General features: G+C 41.3%; 1 protein-coding gene across 1 annotated transcript in view; it reads left to right on the top strand.

Moving 5' to 3' along the window:
- The window catches only part of MAP3K5 (mitogen-activated protein kinase kinase kinase 5), a 213,252-nt gene that overhangs the window by 131,353 nt on the left and 55,770 nt on the right, over nucleotides 1-26,129 (top strand). The window contains exons 12-14 of the mRNA XM_043456974.1: nucleotides 5,248-5,297; nucleotides 7,646-7,741; nucleotides 12,287-12,368. Of these exons, the coding sequence (XP_043312909.1) occupies nucleotides 5,248-5,297; nucleotides 7,646-7,741; nucleotides 12,287-12,368 (228 nt within the window). The remainder of the gene's footprint in view (nucleotides 1-5,247; nucleotides 5,298-7,645; nucleotides 7,742-12,286; nucleotides 12,369-26,129) is intronic.

Here is a 26,129-nt window from a genome sequence, read left to right as displayed (position 1 = left end):
AGGCACGAAAGCTCCAAGACCTTTCTCCATACCTTGCCCTGTGCATCTCTTTCATCTGAGTGTTCCTTAATCATATTCATGTATAATAAGCTGGTAATCTAGTAAGTAAAATGTTTCTCTGAGTTCTGTGAGCTGCTCCAGTAAGTTAATTGAACTAACCTCCAACCCGTACTCCGCTTGGAGTCGTGGCATCATGACGAAATTGATCATAACTAATATAACTTTCTATATACATCTTATTAACCTTGTTTTTATAAAGCGCAGTTTTCTCTCTGCTGTGCTGAGTTGCTCAGTCGTGTCCTCTTTGCGACCCCATGGACTGGAGCCCACCAAGCTCCTCTGTCTATGAGGATTTTCCAGGCAAGAATACTGGTGTGGGTTGCTGTGCCCTCCTCCAGGGGATCCTCCCAACCCAGGGTTCGAACCCAGGTCTCCATTAGCAACTCAGTGGACATGAGTTTGAGTAAACTCCGGGAATTGGCAATGGACAGGGAAGCCTGGCGTGCTGCAGTCCATGGGGTCGCAAAAGTCAGACAGGACTGAGCGACTGAACTGAACTGAACTCCTGCGTTGCAGGTGAATCCCTTACCAGCAATGTAAAGTGTTTTCTTTACATTGTTTTAAAGTATATGCATACGCAGAAGTAGAGTAGTCATCCAGTTGAAACTACAGAATCTAAGAGATTAGAGACATGAAAATTGTTATCTGGGAGAGGAGATTTTCAAAAGCTTGATTAGAAAGAGCAGGGTTATCCAAGGACACTTAGAACAGACCGGGGCTAAAGGAATGAGTGATTAGCAAGTCCCAGAGAATGAGTAGAGAGCCAGAAGTTACTTGGAAGACAGAAAAAGAACAGAAAGTAAGCCAGGAATTTTTGGAAAATGAATACTATTTCCAGTTGTCATTATTTTTCTTTTTCTGGAGGTTCTGTGTTCAGTAGTTAGCCTTGTGTTGATTCTTTTATGTTTGTGACAACTGTAGAGACCATTTTTATGTTATGCTAAGAAATAAATATATTAGGACATAAATCACTGCCTTAAGTAGTTATAGACATAGGCTGTGAATTGTCCTGCTTCCATTTTTACTATCTTTTGATCAAGAAATATTACATTTGCTTTGTCCCCACTGCTTATTACCTTCAGTGTTAAATATGTCCCTTGTTAAAAATTTAAGCTTTTTAAAAATTGATCTGTTTCCATTTTAAATTAATGTCAATTTATTTGTTGTTCTATACATAAATGTCTATATTCATTATCCCTAGTTCTATCCATAGTGTGTTCATTACCACTGCCATTTTCTCTATTGTTTTATTTATTTATTTCATTTATTTTTATTAGTTGGAGGCTAATTACGTTACAATATTGTAGTGGTTTTTGCCATACATGGACATGAATCAGCCATGGATTTACATGTGTTCCCCATCCCGATCCCCCCTCCCACCTCCCTCCCCATCCCATCCCTCTGGGTCTTCCCAGTGCACCAGCCCCGAGCACTTGTCTCATGCATCCAACCTGGGCTGGCGATCTGTTTCACCCTTGATAATATACATGTTTCAATGCTACTCTCTCAGATCATTCCACTTTCACCTTAAATAGAAGTGATACAAATGGAATGAGGACAAGCAATGAAGATTACTTTGTTACTATTTTACTAGTTTTAAGCAACTGTAATAGCTATAATTAAATCAAATAAGCAACAGGTTTAATAGGTTTTAATGGTAAATAAGAAGTAGATTTTTCTTGGAAGGGTGTCATAAAATGTTTAAATTTTTCCTTTAAAAGTAGAACAACATAGTGTTGCTTTTTGTTGATTATATTTATTCCTTTACTCCCTCTCCCAGTCCTTTCATTCTAAAATGTGGGGTGAATAGTTTTATGAGCTAGTGTATAATTTATATTGCTACTTTCAAAACTTTAAGATCATTATACCAAGTCCCAAGAGTTAGGGACCCTGTGGTCAGGGACAAATTAATTGAAGTCCCAGTCTTTTAACAGTTCTTCCTGGTTGCTGCTTTAAAAAATTAGTGCTTGAAGAAAGTCTGCATGTGTACATGAAAGAAAAACCTAGATTGTGGAAGAGAGAAGTTATTTGCAAGATATTTAAAATCATTGTTATTTAGAATTCCCGTCCTTTGAAATTTGAAGCTAAGAATTTCTGGTCTATCTGGTGCAGGGTCCCAGTGGAGAAGTAAGTGTCACCCCGCTTCCCTTAGTCCAGCTCCGACCAGTGGCCACTCAGAGGAGACCCAGGAAACATATTAGGGGGATGTATTTACCCTAGGTTCTATATTTTGATAATATGATGCTCTCACCAATCAAGGAAGTTTTTGACTACAAAACTCCCAACTAAAAATCGCTTAAATAATAAGGAAACATTGTCTCCTATTACAAGAACTTCTGAGGTGGGTCATTGGGGGCTACTTTCAGTGGCTTAGCAGTGTCAGATTTCTGGCTGGCTTCTCTATGTGCTCTTGTTTTTTCTCTCATGGTCTTAAATAGCAGCACCAAGCATCACTCCATACAGATAGCATGCAAAGGAGGTCAGGGCCTTTCCCCGGGACCAAAAGTTACATCATGTGTCCATGCCTAAACCAATCACCAGCAAGGGAAATGGGTTTACCATGGCTAATTTAGGGAATCTGTTTCACCATCTCTAAACATTGCCACCTGCACCGGACCAACAAACGCTTTTTCTTAGCAAAGACGGAAGGGAATGGCTGTCGCCTGGGGAACCAACAGCGTCTGCCACAGTAGAATTGCTGCCGTGGTAAACAAAGAAAAAAGTCACTCATTCGTGTCCGATCTTTGCAGCCCCATGGACAGTTCTCCAGGCCAGAAAACTGGAGTAGCCTTACCCTTCTCCAGGGGATCTTCCCAACCCAGGGATCGAACCCAGGTCTCCCACATTGCAGGCAGATTCCTTACCAGCTGATCACCAGGGAAGCTGCCGTGTTATCTCAGTATTGACACTTTGTCTTCAGCCTTGCCCTAGCTGGGGCACAGCATCTGAGGCTAACCATTTCCAAGAAAATGGTGCTTGTGCAGATCAGGTTGAGTGTTGGTTTGGGGCTTTGGGGAATTAATTATCACTCCAGCACGGCCTCTGCTCTGCCCCTTTCCCCAGACTCCCAGAGGAGCCAGGAAACGTTTACCTCACCTGTTGGCTTTATGGCTCACCGGCGCCTCTGTGTGGTGAGTCCCCGTAGCAAAGGAGGTGAGGAGAGAGGACTCCTCATCCCACATCACTCCCATCTCGGGCCCTAGGCTTTGCACCACCGAAATGGAACATTCCCTGGCAGCACTCAGGGCCTTCCAGGAACCTAACATTCTGGAAATGCTCTACTTCTTTCCTACAGAACCAGCCCGGGCAATCTGGGAAATCTCTCTTTGGCTGCTCCCAGAACGGGGCTGATGGAGGATAGATTTTACCAGAGCTGTCTGGTCGGTGCTCGGCAGTGGCTGTGTCCCATCGCAGGTTGACACCCTGCTCAGCCGGCTCCGTGCTGAGCGCCCCCCTCGTGATCCGGGCTTGGCCTCAGAAAGCAGCTCAGTTGCAGGCTCCGAGGATAAGGCTGCATTGTGTGCAAGGAGTGTGCAGGTAACAGCTGCAGCTCTTGGCTCACATATTTTTAGAAGGTCACCTGAGGCCAGCAGGATTTAGAAGCCACTTTCCAAATTACCAGCTGAAGCTGCAGGCTGCTATTTTAATTTAAGTCCCTCTGTACTCTGGTTAAGAAAGCGGAGTTCCAGGAGTACCTTTCTGTGGTCCCCTCCCACTCTGGACCTCACATATAGCAACATTTGCTCTGTGTTAACTCAGGTCATATCCCCGTTACCCGACTGATGTGCACTGAAAGTAGTTTTTTAGTACATCAGCTCTGAGTTTGAGAGGATCTGTTTTTAAGATGCACGGTCCTAGCAGAGGACCAGGTGTTGTGGAGATAAATTGTGACTCTTCAAGTTGCTTTGGCCCAAAGGAAAGTTCTGGACCACCTTAGAGTCTCAGGCTTCGTTACTCACTTCACTAGCCCAGCCAAGACCTCAGCCTCTGGCAGTATTTTAAGTGGGTGGGTAAGAACTTGTTTCTCTGGTTCTTTTACATTTACAGAATTGGATTGCAATCAGAATTGACTACAGTATAGTACTTGATAAATTTAGACACATATATCAACTGCTTTATTTCCATAAAAATATTTATGTTGTTACTTCTATATTGTTGACAATAATATTTTTATAGGAAATATAAAATATTTTTATATTTTATATCTTTATAGGGAATGCCATCTATCTTGTCATTTATTTAATTTTGATACATATGAATTTAATACTGATTTTAACTCAGCTTTAGTAATAAACTCAGGAAATAAATTCCCACATTTAGTTTTCATCTTGGCCCTGCAAATCATTCATGCTTATCAAATGGTCATCAAATTTCTTATGCTCAAACTTTATTAGCATATTGAATTTTGCATAAATTAGGTCACACTTTATAGCAACGATGGACACTGTATACATGTGTCTTTACACATACATGGGCTTCCCTGGTGGTTCAGACTATAAAGAACCCGCCTGCAATGTGGGAGACCTGGGTTCGATCCCTGGGTTGGGAAGATCTCCTGGAGGAAGGCATGGCTACCCACTCCACTGTTCTGGCCTGGAGAATTCCATGGACAGAGGGGCCTGGCGGGCTAAGTCCATGGGGCTGCAGAGTCAGACATGACTGAGCGACTAACCACACATACACATACCTACTTGCTGTGCTATTTTCTGAAGAAATAAAAGCACCATTTTAGTTAGAAAGTATAACTAAAGATAATTCAGAAGTAATTATCTTTAAAACCTTGCAGAGATTTTGTTCAAATTAATGTTTTTCTTTCTCAGAAAAGAAATATCACTCAACTGTAGTAATTAAATTATTTTGATCAGGGGTTTTTTTACTCTAAAGAGGAAAGGCACAACAGTTAATGGGTTAATCTGCTAAAAGTCAAGTTTTAGAATTTAATGAGACTAATTCTCCTAGATTCTCTTGGAAGCTGTTTTATTGGAGTACAGAAATTATTAAGTACAGTAAACATCACCCTTGTGCCTTGAAAATGAACTACAGTTTCCGTCTGGATCGTTTGTCCTTGCAGAATTATGGGCTGGGAAAAATTACTCTGAGTATATTATAAATAATTAAATTACTGTTATGTTATTTCCATTTGGATGACTCAGCCTTTGTTGTTGTTGTTCTGTCCTTGTGTTCTAGAAAGGTATACACGAGTGGAATTTCAGTGCTTCTTCTGTCAGGGGTGTGAGGTAAGTCTTCTTCGTTTCGTTTACTTAGAAAACATTTTTCTAGAGCCTGAATGTCTTGAATAGGACTCATAGTCATGATTTAAAAACGCCAAGAACTTCAAGCACCCTCCTGTTGATGAAAATGCTCAGCCTTCTGCAGACTCACTATCTTCGTTACAAAAAGATTTGCAACAAAAGCTTCATGGACTCTGTAACTTGTCACCTACTTAAAATACGGTGACCGAGAGATAAGTGTGATTGTGGACCAGAGTCAAGGTAAGGAGAGAAGCAAGCTGTTGGAGGTCCCCTCCAGCTGGGGGAGCTGATGGTTTATGTTAGAGGATGATTTTTCTGGGGTTTTTTTGATATACCAGTAACTACTCTCTCTTTAGATGTATTGAAAACACATGTACCATCTACTGGATTGGGTCCTCTAGCTAATACTACCATGGTGAGATTATAGGAATTCATTTTTAAATGACTTTTCCTGAGATGTTTGTTCATCACATGTTCTTGAGGTTACTGTGGCTTCCTTCAGTTTGGACATTGCCATCATAATGCCCATGCCTGGCATTTAGAAATGAGACTTTTTCAGAGTCAAGAGCCCGTGGTTAAGTGTTTACAGAAGTTTATGAGAAACCAACTCTTGCCCATTTCAAACCAAATTAGTTGCATTTACTTCTGTTTGTCCCATATAAATAAAAATCCTGCAGACCAGTTATGCAATACTTTGTTGCTTTTGGCATAATGGTAATTGGTTTTGTTGGAGCATGAACTGGTGGAGTTGTCTGAGTCACTGATAATTGGAGTTTGCCTGGCAAAACCACCTGTTACCTTGTGAATGATGTGAACAGAGACAGGCCAGACTGACTCATTATATATTTTTCCAGTCCATGCCTTTTCAGATAAAGCATTACTCTCCTAATATTTAATTTTTAAGACCAGTCATTAGCAAGACACTGTTTATTGCTGCCTTTTTTAAGCCATCCATCTAGGAAAGTATGGTAAATATAAATTTCTCTTTGTCATATTTATTTTCCAATGAGTTAATTTTCTCTAACGAGGTATGGCATCACTCCACAGCCTTTGTTGTGACTGACGGTATCAACTTGGAATGATTATTTGTGGCTCCTGCCGACTTGTGTGTTGAGAAACTTGAGTTCCAGTGCGTGGCTTCAAAGAGATCTAACTTTTCTTGGCCTCCTCCTCTATAAATAGAAGACAAACTATAGAAAAAAATCCAGCTGTCAGCAGTTTATCTTGCATCAGCTCATTTGGCATTTATTGAACGCCAGCTATTTGTCAAATGTTGAGTCCTGTTCTGCTAAGGATACAAAAATGACTAAGACCTGAACTCTTCCCTTGAAGCACTCACAACCCAGCAGGCCAATAGACATTTAAAAGCTAATGACAGTACAGTGTGAAATTAGCAGAAGTATGTTCAAAGACCAGAGAGACAAGAGGAAATCTTTCTGTTTCAGGTAGAAGCAGCGAAGTAAGATGGAGTAAGGTCTAAGCTGGGCCTTCAATGATGAATAGAATTGCTGCAAGAAGTGAAAAATGATGTGCATTCCAAATGGAAGGAACAGCAGATGCAAAGGCATAAAATAGGGATTGGAGAACAATAGCCCACAGACCAAATATGACCTGCTGCCTGTTTTTGTAAATAAAGTTTTATTGGAACTCAGCCATATCCATTCATTGTGTATTGCCTAAGGCTGCTCCAACAGCAAAACTGAGTAGTTTGGCCTGCAAACCTTGATATATTTACTCTCTGGCTCATTACAGAAAATATTTGCCAACCCTGGGCATAAAGGAGCATGGCCTGACTGTAAACTCAAAATTGTTTCAATTGCTGTAAACTAAACAACTTGCTGAGTCCAAACCAAGTGCTATTTCATATTTCTTCACTCCTGTATGCTGTCTACGGTAATGAGCTGCTTTTACTGCCTCCACACATTGCCTTCCTAGCTTTGGAAGAATTTTATTGTTCAACAGATCTTATAGAACCAGAATCATCAGGGTCCGTAAGCCAGTTGATATGTGTGTTTTTCTTCCCAGTGCACAATTTAGCGCTACAACAGGCAAGACCTGGTCCCCACGCTAAGTTGTAGGACATGTAGGTTATGTGCCTGAAGCACCCTGAGCAGGCTTATCTGTAGATACAAGTAGGAAGACAATTCTCAGAATATTAAATAATTTTAGCACTGTGGTACAGGGAATGTCACTTTTGAAGTGCTATTTATAACATTTTGGTATAAACAGCATTGATATCATACTTGGGACTGAATAGAAAAGCATTCCTTTTTCATCACAATTCATGGAAGGTATTGAGATTACTGTGAATAATTCTCTTTTGTTTGTTTCAGTATTTCTAAATTTGAAGAACGGTGCTGTTTTCTGTATGTGCTTCACAATTCTGACGATTTCCAAATCTATTTCTGTACAGAACTTCACTGTAAAAAGTACGTATTAGTCATTGTTGATGCGTGAAAAGGACTGTTCTTACCTGATCATTATTTTTAATTAGTGAATGAACATGTAGCTCCTGTAGAGAATTCATGGCCATGTGCTTATATAAATATTTCATTTGGGTTGGTATTTTATAATTATGTGGCTTGTTTAACTGAGAAATTTGGGACCTCTCTTTAATAAATCAACCTTTTTCTTAGTCATAACTTACTTTTCCACAGACAAAACTTGAACCAAATTTACCAGTTAATTGCCAAGTCTTAGGTCTCATTTTTAAAGAGCTCATGTATTCTATGATTACCAAAATTTTCATTCTTGAATGAAATTCTCACCATTATCTACAACAGTGACTCCTAACTCTGGTTCATGTTAGAGTCAACGGGTGGGCGCTAGAAAGTGCTTGAGCTGCACCCTGGACTAATTATATTGGATTTTTAGGTGGAGGACCAAATTGAGTTAAAAACCAGTGATCTGATTTACACCAATAAAAGATAATCCATAAATCTATGAACTGCTTTGTATGTTTGTGTTAACCTCCTTGGGTATATTTCTTTTGGGCTAATAACTGAGTTCTTCCCGGTCCCTAATTGTGGGGACCTGTAGAAATGAGTGGGTCTTCCAAGGGGGCTCAGCAGTGCAGGATCCACCTGGCAGGCAGGAGATGTGGGTTTGATCCCTGGGTCAGGAACATGCCCTGGAGAAGGAAATGGCAACCCACTCCAGTATCCTTGCCAGGGAAATCCCATGGACAGAGGAGCCTGACTGGCTACAGTCCATGGCGTCGCAAAGAACTGAATGTGACTTAGCAACTAAACAAGTAGAAGTGAGTTACAGTGGGGACACCAAAGTGCAGGAAAAGCCGGCTTGGACTGAAAATTTTGTTGGGAGTTTTTCTTATTCAAATAATCACGATTTGACCCCATTATAAATGATTGATATACTAGCTACAATATACACTCAATCTTTTTATCTTTGTACCAAAAATATGTATGCTTAGTTTATGATTCTTAGCTAAAGTTTTATCTTTACTATTGTAAAACGTACAGTAAAAAAGACTTGGAAATAAGAAAAAATTCCTAGCACATGTATGGTTGACTTTTCTACTTACACTTGAATTCTCAAGGCTATTCATTTATTTCAATGATAATTATAGCTAAGATTTATGGAGTACTATATAAATCTTATAGGCCTATATCTATTTTAATCTTCAAATAAACTTTATTAGGTAGGTAACATTAATAGTTTTGTTGAAAAGAGTTAAAGAAAAAAGTAGAGTCTTGGAGAGTTTATGCTTTTGAACTGTGTGGTTAGAGAACACTCTTGAGAGTCTCTTAGACTGCAAGGAGACCAAACCAGTCAATCCTAAAGGAAACCAGTCCTGAATATTCATTGGAAGGACTGATGCTGAAGATGAAGCTCCAATAATTTGGCCACCTGACTCATTAGAAAAGACCCTGATACTGGGAAAGATTGAAGGCAGGAGGCAAAGGGGACGACAGAGAATGAGATGGTTGGATGGCATCACCGACCTGATGGACATGAGTTTGAGCAAGCTCCAGGAGTTGGTGATGGACAGGGAAGCCTGGCATGCTGCAGTCCATGGGGTTACAAAGAGTCAAATACGACTGAGCAACTGAACTGAACTGGAGAGTTTAACTAGCCTATAATCATGTATAGCCAAAAAGCATAAAATTTGGGATTTGAACGAGGCACGTGCAACTCCAGAATCCAAGCATCTAAAAATTACCTGTGCTCCCATCCCACCAGAAGTATTATTTTCTACTTAGAATGTTCATGTTAGAAAATTTTGTGTGAGTAGCTGATGGAAATCTTTACCCCAGATCTTTAGAATTTGTTTAGGTCTTTCACGTTCTTCTTCCTTTTGGTTAAATTTACTTGTGTCTTTAACTCATCAAGATCTGTCATCTTCATCAGAGCATACTGTCATTCTGATCAGGTTTGGGATCTTTTTTTTCCATGTCATTAACCTCCAAGAAATGTATGTATTTCTTGGAGGAAGTCATAAAGAAAGGAAGAGTGAAGAACTTAGCGTCACAAGCAAACTCCAGAGAGAGGCTCCCAACTCCAAAATGGACATTGTCGGGGACTTCCCTGGTGGTCCAGTGGTTAAGACTCTGCACTTCCACTGTAGGGGGTGTGAGTTCGACCCCTGGTCGGGGAACTAAGATCCCACATGCTGCACGGCCAAAATGTAAAATTAATTAATTAAATAAGGTCCCTGGGTGCTGTTCTCTTGGGCACTGAGTCCTTTGTCCTTCAGCGCATGTATTAAAAAACAAAATAAAATGGGCATTACCTATTTTGCTCATTGTCATGTTTCCAAAGGCCAGAACAGTGTTTTATTCCATTAGACACTCGATGAGTATTTGTTGGATGGATGGATTAAAAAAAAAAAAGCACTGTATAAGAAAAAAATTGTTTTCCTTCCTATATAGGGAAAACCCCAATTCTTCCTTACTGTGTTTCTTTTCTGTGTGTCTCCTTTATTCCTCACAAAACACCTCATTTCTGATATTTCTTGTCCCCAGATGTGTGGAGATTTTCCCCCACAACAATTCTGTGTGACACCTGCCATTGAACTCCGTCTACCTGGAGGCAGAGAGATCCCCCAGGCTAAGGGCTCAGTCCCGTAAGACTTCCGGTGCCAGTTGCAAGCCCAGGTTATCACCTGTGTTTTAGACGAACCAGTTATAGCTCAGAGGTCCTGGTGACACCCTTCTTGGGTTTGATTAATTTGCTAGAGAGGCTCACATAACTCAGGAAAGCACTTAATGTTTACCAGATCATTAAAGGACCTAATACAGATGAACAGCCAGATGAAGTGAAGGTCTAGGAGGGTCCTGAGTGCAGGAGCTTCTGTCCCTGTGGAGTTGGGGTGGGTCTCCCTCCCTGTGTGAATGTTTGCACCAACCTGGAAGCTCTCTGAATCCCTTACTATTGGTATTTTGTGGACGCTTCCTCACGTGTGCGTGTGGTCAGTTGCTCCGTTGTGTCCAACTCTTTGCAACCCATGGACTGTAGCCTGCCAGGCTCCTCTGTCCATGGGATTTTCCAGACAAGAGTACTGGCGTAGGTTGCCATTTCCTCCAGGGGATCTTCCCCACCTAGGGTCAAACCCGTGTCTCCTGCATTGACAAGCAGATTCTTTACCACTGAACTGCCTGGGAAGCCCCATTCCTCAAGTAGGCATGAACAGGTAATAACTCCACTTCCAGCCTCTCTCCCATCTCTGAAGGATGGGAGGTAAGATTGAAAATTCCAGGCTTTTAATCATGTTTTGGTATTTATGGTGATCAGTTCCCATCCAGGAATCATCCAGAAGCCCGCTTAGAATCGCCTCATTAGAACACAAGATGCTCCTGGTTCTCTATCAGTGAGGAACTTACGAAGGTCTTAGGAGCCCTGTTATCAGGGATGAGGTCTAAGACAAATATCAGAATACAAGATGCTCCTCATATTCTTATCACTCAGAAAATTACAAGGATTTTAGGATCTCTGTGCCCAGGACCTGGGGCAGAGGCCAGTATATTTGTTTTCTATGCTTTCATAGGTATAGAGATAACAGAAAAGTTCTGAGTTGTGGTAGGAAGCTTTTCTTGCCACACAGTAGCCTGTTCTTTCCTTGGGCTGACAGCATGACCTCCCCGTGAGATCATCAGCCCCTGTTCAGAGCGCCTCCCTTACTCCATGTCTGGACGAGAAACCATTAGCATCCCCTCTGGAGGGGCAGACTCAGCTAGTGCGCAGAGGGAAAATCCGTTTCTTGCCATAATTTTTTTTTTTAAGCTCTGCAATGATCTCCAGAAAACAAAACAAGAACAGTTACTGAAGAAAATGTTTATCACCAAAAGAGAGGTGGCTTCTGTCACAAGCGTAAAAGTTAGCCATTCCTGGTTCACATCAGTATTTTGCAGACTGTGTATAGGGGACCCCACAAGGATACTGAGGTGCTCAGGCAGAAGTTTCAGGAACTGAGATCAAATGTAGTGGCCAACACTGTCAGAGAGTCAGCTCAGGAGTTAGAGACACTACTTCAGAAGGTGGACGTTTCTGTTATGTCCCATTTAAAATAATAGCAGCAAATAATAGTTAATATTTAATGAGGAGTGCACTGCCTTGAGCACTTTACAAGTCATCTTCATGCATTCCCCACTTATAGTTAAAGAATGAGTCTCATTCTTGAGTTTGTCCCAAATCGTGTAAATACTCCCAATCTTGGTCTTATACACAAGTCCACATTCTTTACATTTCTCTGTCCTTGTCTAGCCTTACCATTCTGATTGTGTAACATATCATGTTACTATTATCTGAAGTGTTAGACATTGTCTGAAATTTCTGTCAAATTATACCAACCTGTGTTTTCTTTTTGGAAAACCTTATTTTTCGCACTGAAGCTCATCCTTTATTGCCTGACTCCTCTAGGTCCCAGTTTTTGCTCTAAAGTCACTTTAAAATGTGCTTGCATATATTTAATATGTTAGCTATTATGAGTGACTACATACCTATTTTCTTTGTAGGTTTTTTGAAATGGTGAACACCATTACTGAAGAGAAGGGGAAAAACACGGAGGAAGGAGATTGTGAAGGTGACTCCCTGGAGGTAATTTTTACAAAATGTCTCTTGTGGCTAACTTTTTTTTAAATGAACTATTTAAAGTTTTACTGAAGGAAAGGTGTCTATGTGTGTGTGTGAGAGAGAGAGAGAGAGAGAGAGAGCAGGCATGTTACGTGACTAGTGGTGAGGAATAGAGGGTCTAGAGTCTATCAGCTGTTCCTTGATGTTAAAAACAGCTTTGAGAATCCCTTTCGTTCAGTTCAGTTCAGTTCAGTCGCTCAGTCGTGTCCGACTCTTTGCAACCCCATGAATCGCAGCACGCCAGGCCTCTCTGTCCATCACCAGCTCCCGGAGTCCACCCAAACTCATGTCCATCGAGTCCATGAGATGCCATCCAGCCATCTCATTCCTCTGTTGTCCCCTTCTCCTCCTGCCCCCAATCCCTCCCAACATCAGGGTCTTTTCTAGTGAGTCAGCTCTTCGCATGAGATGGCCAAAGTATTGGAGTTTCAGCTTCAACATCAGTCCTTCCAATGAACACCCAGGACTGATCTCCTTTAGGATGGACTGGTTGGATCTCCTTGCAGTCCAAGGGACTCTCAAGAGTCTTTGCAAACACCACAGTTCAAAAACATCAATTTTTTGGTGCTCAGCTTTCTTGACAGTCCAACTCTCACATCCATACATAGCTACTGGAAAAACCATAGCCTTGACCAGACGGACCTTTGTTGGCAAAGTAATGTCTCTGCTTTTAAATATGCTATCCAGGTTGGTCATAACTTTCCTTCCAAGGAGTAAGAGTCTTAATTTCATGGCTGCAATCACCATCTGCAGTGATTTTGGAGCCCCCCAAAATAAAGTCTGTCACTGTTTCCACTGTCTCCCCATCTATTTGCCATGAAGTAATGGGACCAGATGCCATGATCTTAGTTTTCTGAATGTTGAGCTTTAAGCCAACTTTTTCACTCTCCTCCTTCACTTTCATCAAGAGGCTTTTTAGTTCCTCTTCACTTTCTGCCATAAGGGTGGTGTTGTCTGCATTTCTGAGGTTATTGATATTTCTCCCAGCAATCTTGATTCCAGCTTGTGCTTCCTCCATCCCAGTGTTTCTCATGATGTACTCTGCATATAAGTTAAACAAGCAGGGTGACAATATACAGCCTTGACGTACTCCTTTTCCTATTTGGAACCAGTCTGTTGTTCCATGTCCTGTTCTAACTGTTACTTCCTGACCTGCACACAGGTTTCTCAAGAGGTGGGTCAGGTGGTCTGGTATTCCCATCTCCTTCAGAATTTTCCACAGTTTATTGTGATCCACACACACACACAAGGGCTGAAAAGCAAATATGAGAGAACTCTTAGGACTACCACGTTTTTGTCTTACTTACAGAGAGTAACTGTGCTTTTATCTCTGAGGGTGTTGATAACCCTCAATGCAAGAGTCCCAGAGCCCTTGCACGTTTTTCTCCTCCTCTGAGATATCCTGCAATTCAGACCAGCAAAATTCCGTGAAAAATCTGAATGATAGAGCCATTTGCAGCCCTCATTCGTATGCTTCCGTGGAGAACCTGAAACAATGGAAGATAAACAGAATAAAGAGAGCAGGTGATAGCACTCACCCCGATGCTATTCGTCTCCATCGCCTGTTTCTGGTGCCTCCTGGATATAGTACACTGCAGACCCCTGTTTTTCAACTGTGTCCATCTTCTCCATCCTGTCTGTCTACTGTATGTAGAAGAGTGTTCTACCACAGTGAGGACCAGTCCTGGGGAGGTTCAAGAGTGCTGACTCTCACACTGGGGCATCTTCAGTGTCTGAAAGGTGACACTTCCCCAGGCATGGCATGGGCCTCTGTTTCCTCCAAGCCCTTCCCATTTTATGACTTGGGAGAGAATTCTGAATTCAAACAATATTGAAATTTACATTGCTAATGTTAATGTGAAATTGAACTACAGCACCAGTCTGACTGGTATACTTATGTTTTAGATCACCTTAATAATGTCATCTTGTATACTAGAAGTGCACATTTTATGTATACTCTTATGTAAGCATAGTGGTAGGGTAACAATCGAAGGAAATTTAAACATAATAACCAATTGTTAATTATGTCTAGAATTAAATTCTGTAATTCTTTAGCAGTTATATGCATGTGTGTGTATGCTAAACTGTTTCAGTCATGTCTGACCCTTTGCGACCTCATATGGAATGTAGCCCACCTGGCTCCTCTGTCCATGGGATTCTCCAGATAAGAATACTGGAGTGGGTTGCCATATCCTCGTCCAGGGAATCTTCCCAACCCAGAGATCGAACCCGCATCCTTGTCTCCCATTGGCAGGCAGATTCTTTACCACTAGCACCACCTAGGAAAGCCCGGCAGTAGGATAGCTTTATTATTCCTGAATAAGCCTAAGTCTTTTTCATTTAAGTTATAAAAAGGTGATAGAGCTACTTTGGAACTAAATAATCTTGCCAATGTACTAGCTTGCTGTCTATAGAAGTAATAGACAGTATTTTGTTATGCTTAATATTTTGCAATATTATATTTTCTTATTTAAGTGATTATGTTAGAAACTAGATATCTTGACTTCCACATCAGTGCTCTTTTGACTGTACTTCATTATCTCTATTTTTATTTGGGTTAAATTTAGCATTACTTGATACATAGCAACTGCCAGGGTAAAAGTTAACAATGAAAATGAAACAGTTCCATTAATAATAAATTATGCAGTGGATAGATTGGAAAACCCCAGAAGTTATTTTACAATATCATAAATTGCTGACTTAAAAAAAAAACCAGCGATATCTATTCTTTATTATCCTTCTTTGAAAAACAATCCATCTTATGATAAACATACATAGCATAGCCAGACTGATAGCCAGGTTGGGCAAGCTTGGTCTTCATAAACTGATCGAATCATCAGTTCAGAGATTCTGCTCTAGAAACTCCTTTAACTATAGGCACAGCATAACACAGCTTGAATTCCCTTAGAATTTGTGGTGAATTACACTGGCTAATTTTTCTAAGACTAGGTCTCCTATACTGTTAGAGGGATAGGCAGATTGCTTTTCAGATAGCTCTCAAGAAGACCCAGGGTCAGGATCTCTCGATCTGTATGCAGTGGTAATCAATGGGGTGGGTCTGTGAGATACCCTTCCTGATCAGACAGTTCTCTTGCAAGTGCTGAGAACACTCACCAGCCAGATAAGGAGGGAAACATTCAGTTTTTCTTTCTAGGAATGTCCAGACATTTTAGTAGGTCTGCTGACCTCACAAAAAACAACTCATACCACAGAGCTCTCTGATTTATCAAAGTGCTCCTAACCCACTCTTCTCAAGAAAGTGTGTGCATGCTCAGTTGCTCAGTCATGTCCAACTCTTTGCAACCCCATAGACTGTAGCCCACCAGGCTCCTCTGTCCATGGATTTTCCCAACAAGAATACTGGAGTGGGTTGTCATTTCCTCCTCCAGGGGATCTTCCCGATTCAGGGATCGAACCCAAGTCTCCTACATTGGCAGACGGATGGATTCTTTACCACTGAGCCACCTGGGAGGCCTTCTCAAGAAAGTGCAGGGACACTATTCTTTTAATGTTAGAAAAACACTCATACTTTTTATACGTCATTTGTGTTCTATCAGAATAATTTAAAATCTCTGACTTAGAATGGCTTCTGCAGTATTCCCAGTGGATTGTATAGTCTATACAGTGAATTCAAGCATACTTGTTTTAAGTATTTTGGCTTAGTTTGCTATTATTGCTACAACTAGTGACGTTGCTATGTTGTAGTCTTGGGTGTTCTGGTAGCATGACGTGAATGAATGGACACAGTGATGTTCTGGGCTGTGAAGATGATGATGTCCATCTTGGCTCTCCCAGTCCCTTCATGGCCAGAGCACCTATACAATATGAGTTGTTAAATAACTTTAACTTACATTTTTGTACAACTTATGATAACTCCATTATACCCTTGATCACATTTCTTAGATATTTTCAGTATTCATAACTAACATTGTGTGTGCATCTGCCAAGTCGCTTAAGTTGTGTCCAACTCTTTGTGACCCCATGGACTGTAGCCTGCCAGGCTCTTCTGTCCATGGGTTTCTCCAGGCAAGAATACTGGAGTGGGTTGCTATGCCCTCATCCAGGGGATCTTCTGGACCCAGGATTATGTCTCCTGCATTGGCAGGTGGGTTCTTTACCACTAGTGCCTTAACATCAGATTTTTAGTATTCTAAATATTTGATTAAAATTTGTTCCTTAATTTCATTACTGCAAACTGAACTCAAACTTTGGGCTGTGAATGACATGCTGAAAATAATTCCTCCTCTTCCTATTCTTTACAGTATAAGCGAGAAGGATTACTTTGGTGTTTAAAATTTTGTATGCAGAATAATTATTTTCTGATCTTCACCTCCATTTGAGATAGAATTCAAATTGGCCCAAAAGAAAATTAAAATGTTAGAAAGATCAGATGTGCTTTTTAAATGTTTTTTAACTTTTCATGGGGTAGTGTCAGCATTTGGCAGACATTAGGTATTAATGTGGTTCCATAAACCACAAATTTGAACTAAACCTTAGACTTCCTGGTGTTTGAAAAACGTACCTGAAGTCCAAGTTAAGATTTGCTTTTCTTTCTGATTTCGAATGCTGTTTCTCTGAGCGATACAATTGTGGGAGGGATTCAGCCTTGTTTGGGTCATGGTCAGACCCTTCTTCCAATTGATCATACCTGACTCTAGTAAGATCCCTGTGCTGGGGTCAGGGGCCTTGGGTTTTGGCTCTGACTTTGCCAATAACCAGTTTTATAACTTTGGACATAATTCTTACTCCTGCTGGACTGGGATGATATCATTCCTTAAATGAGAGTTGAACAGGAAGATCTTACATGTCCTTTCCTAGCTCCTAGCTTCTTCAAAAAAAATTTGAAAATTAGTACAAACTGTACAAGGTTTCTTAAATATAGCTCAATACCACTTTCGGAGGACTTCTCTGTTTTTAAACAGAGAGAGAAACAACTTCTTTTGATTCAAGGCCATGTTTTTTATTCAGGGCTATCTTTTGAAATGGAAGAGTTATGAACCCATAGCTTAAAGAATTTATTATATTAATAAATTTACACTGAACTCATTGAACAATTGATTATAGTCAACTGTAAGGGTTTGAACACTTATCATCTGTGGTCCCTGTTTTTGTTCTCCCAGCCTTTCATGTCTATACTTAGAACAAGGGCATCTACACAGTTACCCAAGCCAGATACCTCAGAGAATCTCTGCTCCAGTCTATGGCCAGTGTTTCTTCCAGCCCCTTCCTTCCATTCAATCACTCCTCTATCTCAGGTCCTCATCCTCTCTCATATGGCCTGTTGTCTCTCCTGCCATCAATAACACTGGCCCTGCTGTCACTGGAGAGATCTCTCAGGCAGATTTAATCCTGTGACTTCCCTAATTAAAAAGCTTTTTTATTTCCTTAAGTTTTTTTTTTAATAAGAGTATAGTTGATTTACAGTGTTATGTTAGTTTCTGCCACCCAGCAAAGTCAGTTATACATGGACATGTATCCACTCTTTTTTAGATTCTGTTCCCATGTGGGTTGTTACAGAGGAATGAATAGAGTTCTCTGTGCTATTCAGTAGGTTCTTATTCGTTGTCTATTCTGCATATAGTGGTGTATATATGTCAGTTCCGCGCAAGTTTTTCTACATCTGTGACTCAACTTCTGTTTTGTAAACAGGCTCATTTGCACCACCTCTTTAGATTTCACATAAGCCTATGATATTTGTCTTTCTCTGTCTGACTTAATTCACTCAGTATGACCATCTCTAGGTCCATCCATGCCACTGCAAAGGGCATTTTACAAAACAAAAATAAAAATCTTTGATGCTCTTCTTTCTAGAAGAAGATTTCTGCACCACACAATGTTCTCATCTCTCTGGCTGTAACCTACCCTTCCTTTCCAGCCTGTGATCCTCCAGTGCCAGACTCCTCTCCATTATTCCATCAGCCACGCTGGTCCAGCCTCTGGACTTGGCATGCGGATGCCCAGCCCCACATGCTTGTTCTGCTTTGTCCTACTTGGTGAGACTCTACTCTTAAGTTTTTGAGATCCAACTCAAGGGTGCTTTTTGCTTTGAACCGTTTTCACCACAACTTTTCACTTTTCTCTGCCCTTACAGCATTTTTGCCCCGTCCTCTGCCCTGACTCTTCTCCTTTCCCTGTAATTCAGTAGCCTGCCCTGGACTCTTTACATCCCGAGGCGGGACTGTGGCTCTCTTTCCCTTTTCACCCCATCGTCTTGCAGGGATCAGGCCTCCAAGCAGTTCATTCAGAAGGCTTAGAAGGGTTTGAAGCTGAGGAGTGACAAAACCAGAGTTGTTTAAACAATATCTCAAACTGGGAGGAAAGGCATATAGATTGGAGGAGGGCAGAGTAAATGCTGGGAAATGAGCTTGATGACTGTTTAATCAATGTGAAGTCAATGAAAGAATGAATATCATAATCAAGCTGAATACCACAATCAAGCCACTCTCCGCCCATTTGCTTCATCTCTCCCTCTCTTTAAGTTTTTTGGAAGAAACCGTAAATTACTGAGTTCCTTTGGTGTTCAGTACAGAGTATGCTGTCTTCCTCCTCATGCCTCTTCCAAACATACATATATTCCCCCTCCCTTGTCCCGTCCTGCCCCTTTTTCTTTTATGCATTTATACCTCACTGTTTTCTCAAAATGGGCAAACAATTGACACAAGCCTCAAGTAATCATAGCAGCTGGCCCTGTGAACCTGTTTCTATGTAGTTTCCAGGCTGCTTAGAGAGGAAGTTGCCCCCTGTGTGATGGATTAGGAACAAGTAAGATAAATGAAATGTTTTCCTTTCACTCAAACATCTGCTGGATGATGCAGCCTTACCATTTCTTTTTTTGATGATTTGCCTCACAAACGTTAACAGTGAATTATGGTTTAGAATTCATTTAAATCAATTCAGAGTCATCCAGTAGCACACTGGTTTGTTTTTCTTTGGCCTCATGTTTCTATTTTTGTACAGATCTGGCTCAGCGGTAAAGAACCTGCCTGCCAATGCAGGAAAGGCGGGTTCAACCCCTGGGTTGGGAAGATGCCCTGGAGAAGGAAATGGCTACCCACTCCAGTATTCTTGCCTGGGAAATCCCATGGACAGAGGAGGCTGGCGGGCTACAGTCCATGGGGTTACAAAAGAGTTGGACAAGACTTAGTGACTAAACCACAACCACCAGATCTGAAGCTGATCACCCACAGAATAGCTGTCACTATGGTGTTGTATGATAAGAATATGTTTGTTACTCATTCATTTGTTCCGTTGCAAGAAAAAGAAACTTTTTTCCTCTATCAACTCATGTTCAGTAATTGGGGGCCTGCAAATTAACTGACAAAAGAAAGATTAACAGGAGAAAAGACAAGAGGTTTAGAGACCCTGAAAAGAAGTGATTCCTGCATAGCCAGATTTAAAAGTTTATTTATCTTAATAGGAAAAGTCTTTGGGACTTCCCTGGCAGTCCAGTGGTTGAGACTTCACCTTCTAATGCAAAGGATGTGGGTTCAATTCCTGGTCAGGGAACTAAGATCCCACATGCCTCATGTCTAAAAATCCAAAACACAAAACAGAAGTAACATTGTAACATGTTCAATAAAAACTTTAAAAAATGGTCCACATCAAGGAAAAAAAAAAAAGCACAGTAAAAAATTTTTCAAAGAGAAGTTTTTAGAAGGACTTCAAGGGGAAGCAACATGGTGGGAAACTAACGAGAAACAAATGGAAAGTATGGAAAGTTTTGAAAAAGGTTTTGTTTAGTAACTTCTCATCCAGGTGTAAAAGGTCCCAAACCTCCTGGAGAGGAGATGGTGGCATCTATATTTTCAAGAGGCTTTGCTTCAGTCAGCAAAATATGTTTAGATTAGGTTTTATCTGCAGCTCTTTCTTGAGTTGTTTTCATCTTAAAATAATCTTTATACCACATTAGGGGGTCCCAGTGGATCCCATCAATTCATTCACCAAATATGGATTGGATACCTGCTGTGAGGAAGACACTCTTCTAGGTGCTGGGGATCTAGCAGAGAGCAAAATAGAGGAAATCCCTGCCTTCACTGAGCTTACACTCTAGTGGGAGACTGACAGGAAGTAAGTAAAATGCATGCTATGTTTGAGTAATGATCAACATAAAGGAGAAAAATTAAGCGGGGAAGGATTTAGGAAGTTATAGTGAAACAGGTGTGTGATTTTACACAAGGAAACCTTGAGGAGGGAAGATGGGAGTAGAGATCTGAGAAAAGAGAGAGCTATAGAATTAGATATTTGCACCTACTGCATTTTGACTCTTCTCTTAATGCTATTATTAGTTATTAATGCTTTTAGCATTTACATCTTACTAAGGCTTTATAACTGGAAAAGCAGCAAAGCTACGACTTGAGTCCTTGAGGTGACCACTCAGCTGAGGTCATTAATACCAGGACAGCGCATGACTTTTTATTTATTTATTTTTATTTTTTTATTTCTTATTAGTTGGAGGCTAATTACTTCACAACATTTCAGTGGGTTTTGTCATACATTGATATGAATCAGCCATGGAGTTACATGTATTCCCCATCCCGATCCCCCCTCCCACCTCCCTCTCCACCCGATTCCTCTGGGTCTTCCCAGTGCCCCAGGCCCGAGCACTTGTCTCATGCATCCCACCTGGGCTGGTGATCTGTTTCACCATAGATAATATACATGCTGTTCTTTCGAAACATCCCACCCTCACCTTCTCCCACAGCGCATGGCTTTTTAGAAGGTGGCTGTTTTACTGTGAGCCCCTTGACAGTGCAAGGACCAAGTGAGTCACCACTGTGGTGTTTGGCCTTGTCAAGATTGTCTTCCTACGCGCGCCAGTTGAGACAGTTCTGGGCAGGCAACAAGAGAGGCTGATTCTCGAAGCATTCCCTTCGTTGCTTCAAAATGCAGTTGTCTCCCTTAGCAACACCTGGTTTGTTAACCCATTGCCATAGAAATAGAATGCAAACTATATAAGCAGTGTAATTTTATTCTTATTTTTTAAAACACTCGATTCCCTCAGCCCCTGCCTTTTTTCCTCCATTTTCGTTATTTAACAGACCCTTTGGTCAGGACGTCTTTCTACTTCTTCTGGTCATCACAGAGATAATTCTGTGTCCTTAAAGGTCTGGGAAGTTTTCTCAAGCCTGCCTTTTTAAATTATATCTCTATATTGTAAGAAAAAGAAGAAGGGATTAGAAAGAAAAAGAAGAAGAAAGGGACTTCTGTGGTGATCCAGTTGGTAGGACTCCACGCTGACAGTGCAGGAAGCCCTAGTTCAATCCCTGTTTGGAGAACTAGAGCTGGCATGCTGCAAATAAGAGTTCCCATGCACAATTCAGAAGCCCGCACGCTGCTGCAAAGATCCCATGAGCCACAACTACGAACCTAGCACAACCAAAATAAATTAATTAATTAAAGAAGAAAAAAGCAACCAAGCAGCAATCATGCATTGGAATGGTTTTCAGTTTTTTTAAAAGCCCTTTTGAGTGTCACTATGACCACTTCGTCTAACAGGAGGCAATTTCTATAGTTAATATTCTTTTTAAAAAAAGAACAGTCTTTTGATGCTTTGCATTCCTGAGGGACAGCAAACTTTGAGCAGTTTCACTGAGGCTTGTATATTCTTCACTATGCTAAGTAAGTATTCCTGTGGCAAAACTCCTTTCAATGAAAAATAAACGGATACTGATGGCAAATGTTTTGTTTTGGCACCTGGTTGTTATCAAGGGAATTCTCTGATGGTTCAGTGGTTAGGGCTCCACAGTGGAAAAACAAACTAAGAAAAGATTCCCATTGAATTTTCTACAGCCCGATTGATTAAGCAAATATTCACTGAACCTCTACTACAATCCAGATATGGCTAAGACTCAGGACAGACCAATTCACGATGAAGTTCTGGTTCTCAGAGATCTCAGAGTAGAGACTGGAATGCAGATGGGCTAAGAGAAGAGTGAAAAATGCCTGCTCGAATGAGGGCAAAAGGCCTTGGAAGCCTATCAGACCAGAATCTAACCCAGCTTTGAGGATTAGGTGGACAGTTCAAGAAAGCGTCCTTATTTTGAAGGATGAGGCAGAACTCCTTAGGTAGAAAACACTTATGTGTCAAGGCACAAAGATCTGGGGAACTTCACTGGGAGTTTTTGGAGGACGTTGATGAGATAGCAGCTGGACACAGTGGCAGCAAAGAGATTCTGAAGGGTATTGACTCCAGGCTAAGGAGTTTGAATTTGATCCTGAAAGTGTTGAGCAACACATAAAGCAGAAGCAGTGGTATGAATGTGGAAAGTTCACTTTGGAACCTTAGACTTTCGGAAGTTCACTGCTAGCTTTTTGGAGGGTGAGTTGGAACACAGAAACAGGGTAGGAGGTAGCAGGAAGGCCCGTTGAAGATTTGTAGAATAATAGAAGCAAGGGGGCTTCCTAGGTGGTGCTAGTGGTAAAGAACCTGCCTGCCAATGCAGGAGATGTAAGACATGCAGGTTCAATCCCTGGGTCATGAAGATCCCCTGGAGGAGGGCATGGCAACCCACTCCAGTATTCTTGCCTGGAGAATTCCATGGGCAGAGGATCCAGGTGGGCTACAGTCTGTAGTGTTGCAAAGAGATGGACACAACTGAAGTGACTGAGCACGCACACACACAGAAGCAAGGAGGGCCTGATCTGAGGCAAGAGCCATGAGGATCAGCCTGGTGGCATCTGGCAGTCATTGTGACCTGGGGAGAAAGGGAAGCATGGAATCTAAGATGGCCAACAGATGTCTGCCCTATATCTGCTTGAATATATATGGGTATTCAGTGGATACCAAGAATATGCTGGAACATCCTTACAATACTGGCATTTGGAAACAGAACTGAGATGTATCTTATAAGTTCTTATACTGTAAAAAAGATTTTCCTGCAGCATTGGTAGTATGAAGAATAGAAAATCTAGAATCTGATGTTATTGTTATTCGGTCCCTCAGTTGTGTCTGATTCTTTGTGACCCATAGACTGCAGCACACCAGGCTTCCATGTCCTTCACCATCTCCCCGAGTTTACTCAAAGTCATGCCCATTGAGTCGATGATGCCATCTAACCGTCTCATCCTCCGTCACCCCCTTCTCCTCTTGCCTTCAATCTTTCTCAGCATCAGGGTCTTTCCAATGAGTTGGCTCTCTGCATCAGGTGACCAAAGTATTGGAGCTTCAGCATCAGTCTTTCCAATGAATATTCAGGATTGATTTCCTTTAGCATTGACTGGTTTAATCTCCTTGCTGTCTAAGGGACTCTCAAGAGTCTTTTCCAGCACCACAATGCAAAAGCATCAGTTCTTCATTGTTCAGCCTTTGTGGTCCACTCTCACTTCCATACATGACTACTGAAAAAGCCATAACTTTGACTATATGGATCTTTGTTGGGAAAGCAATGTCTCTGCTTTTTAATACATTGTCTAGGTTTGTCATAGCTTTTCTTCCAAGGGGCAAGCATCTTTTAATTTTGTGGCTGCTGTCACTGTCCGCAGTGATTTTGGACCCCAAGAAAATATCTGCCACTGTTTCCATTTTCCCCCATCTATTTGCCATGAAGTGGTAGGACTGGATGCCATGATCTTAGTTTTTTGAATGTTGATAACTGTAGAAAAGATTGTCCTCGGCACTGGTAGGATCTGGTGAGCTAGGTTTCAACCACCATTTTGACATATTTTGAGTGGAAGATATTTTTGATCATTTGTAAACTGGAGCTAATCATAGACCTTTCCTGCTATGACACAAGCTTATTATGACCATCCAATGTGGTAGGTTATTGAAGGCTGATATTTTTTCTTTTAATTATAATAATTAAAATTATATAGTGCATTATAAAAGGGGCTTCCCTCATAGCTCAGTCAGTTCAAAATCTGCCTTCAATGCAGGAGACCCAAGTTCAATTCCTGGGTCAGGAAGATCCCCTGGAGAAGGAAATGGCAATTCACTCCAGTATTCTTGCCTGGAGAATCCATGATCAGAGAAGCCTGGCATGGACTATAGCCTGACAATCCATGGGGTTGCAAGAGCCTGACACAACTTGGCGACTACACCCACCAGTGCATTACAATAATGTGAGGCGGTGGTAGTACTGGGTTCAGTGGGTAGGTTTCCCTCCCTTTGATAGACCACGCTGGCAAAGATGAGTTACAGGACTTTGATGATGGTCCCTGTCCTGCCTCCTGCCAGCCTGGGTCCGGGCTGGTAGATTTCCAGCATGCGTGGTATAGCTTTGTGAAAGTCTGGACCAGGAGTTGGGTATAGAGACTTGGGCTCCTTCGAGTGGAAATTTTGGACTGTGTGTACTGCCTCTTTGCTGGAGTATCTTCCAGTCTGGGGAATTTGCTAAACAATCCCTGTTTCCTGTTCTCCCATTCTGTAAACGTAACTGTTTTTCTCCTCTGGTCTAAGGACAATCTTCAGCCATATGTCAGATTGCTAGAATAGGAGTATTCTCTAATGTACATTGGGTAAAGTATTGCCACTGGGAAAGTAGACATCGCTTTTCCAGAGCTTGGCCTCTTTCCTCTGGCAGAGAAGGGTCCGTGATAGGGAGATCCATGTTTACCGAGTCCTGCCATGGTAGTGGGAATAACGTTCTCAAAAGAATACAACCTGATTGTCTCTCTCAAGGCTTGGAAACCTCTTGGAAGCAAATAAAGCTGGTAACAATATGCCCCCCATCTTCCTCATCCTTTGTGACAGCAGTCTCTCAAGTTGAGAATGTGTACCCCAGAGAATTTGCAGAGTAACCAGATCACCTGCCTTTGTGGGTTATTTGTTCTTTTTTTTAAAAAAAAATTCTCTGCTTCCTTTTATCATCCTCTCTTTGCCTTTGATATTTTGTAGTTTCCCTATATCGTATCTGAGTGGGAATTTTATTTTTATCTTTTCCTATTTAGGGTTCAACTTCTGGAGGTTAGACCAGACTGTCTCAAGTCTGTCTGGCCCTTTTTAGAGTGTCTTTTTCCTTTTCTCCAGGGCTTCCCTGATAGCTCAGTTGGTAAAGAATTCGCCTGCAATGCAGGAGACCCTGATTCGATTCCTGGGTCGGGAAGATTCCCTGGAGACAGGATAGGCTACCCACTCCAGTATTCTAGGGCTTCCTGTGTGGCTCAGCTGATAAAGAATCTGCCTGCACTGCAGGAGACCTGGGTTTGATCCCTGGGTTGGGAAGATTCCCTGGAGAAGGGAAAGGCTACCCACTCCAGTGTTCTGGCCTGGAGAATTCCATGGACTATACAGTCCATGGGATCCCAAAGAGTTGGACATGACTGAGTCACTTTCACTTTCACTTTTCATCCTTTCCTCATATTTTGGATTTCATATTTTATGTCTTTATGTTAAATGTACTTATTTTAGAGTGATATTTGTCAATCAACCGATTCTCACTGATGGTGAATTATTTTGTTATATATTTTAAAATTTTGGATTATGAGCTTAATTTCACTGGTGGATCCTTTATAGCCTGTGTTAAGGAAGTCTTCCTTTTAAATGTTTTGCTTTGTTTCTGTTGTCACGCCAGGAATTTTCCAGGCTCGATACAGATTATGGGTTTTAATGACAAGTGTCCATTTGAGCTCCAGACAGCATGAGTTGTCAGCCAGTGGTCAAAAGTATTCAGAGGAGAGTTTGTCCACTCAGAGCTTAATCTAAGACAAAGTTTTCTTGTTTCCTAGTGCAGTGGGCTGACTTTTTTCTAATCCATCCTTTCACCAAATTATAGTCCTTCAAGGACCCTG

This window comes from Cervus canadensis, chromosome 33, assembly GCF_019320065.1.
Source record: "Cervus canadensis isolate Bull #8, Minnesota chromosome 33, ASM1932006v1, whole genome shotgun sequence".
Taxonomy (NCBI): domain Eukaryota; kingdom Metazoa; phylum Chordata; class Mammalia; order Artiodactyla; family Cervidae; genus Cervus; species Cervus canadensis.
Note: the sequence above shows the minus strand (reverse complement) of the source record. Positions and strands in the feature narration are given on the sequence as shown.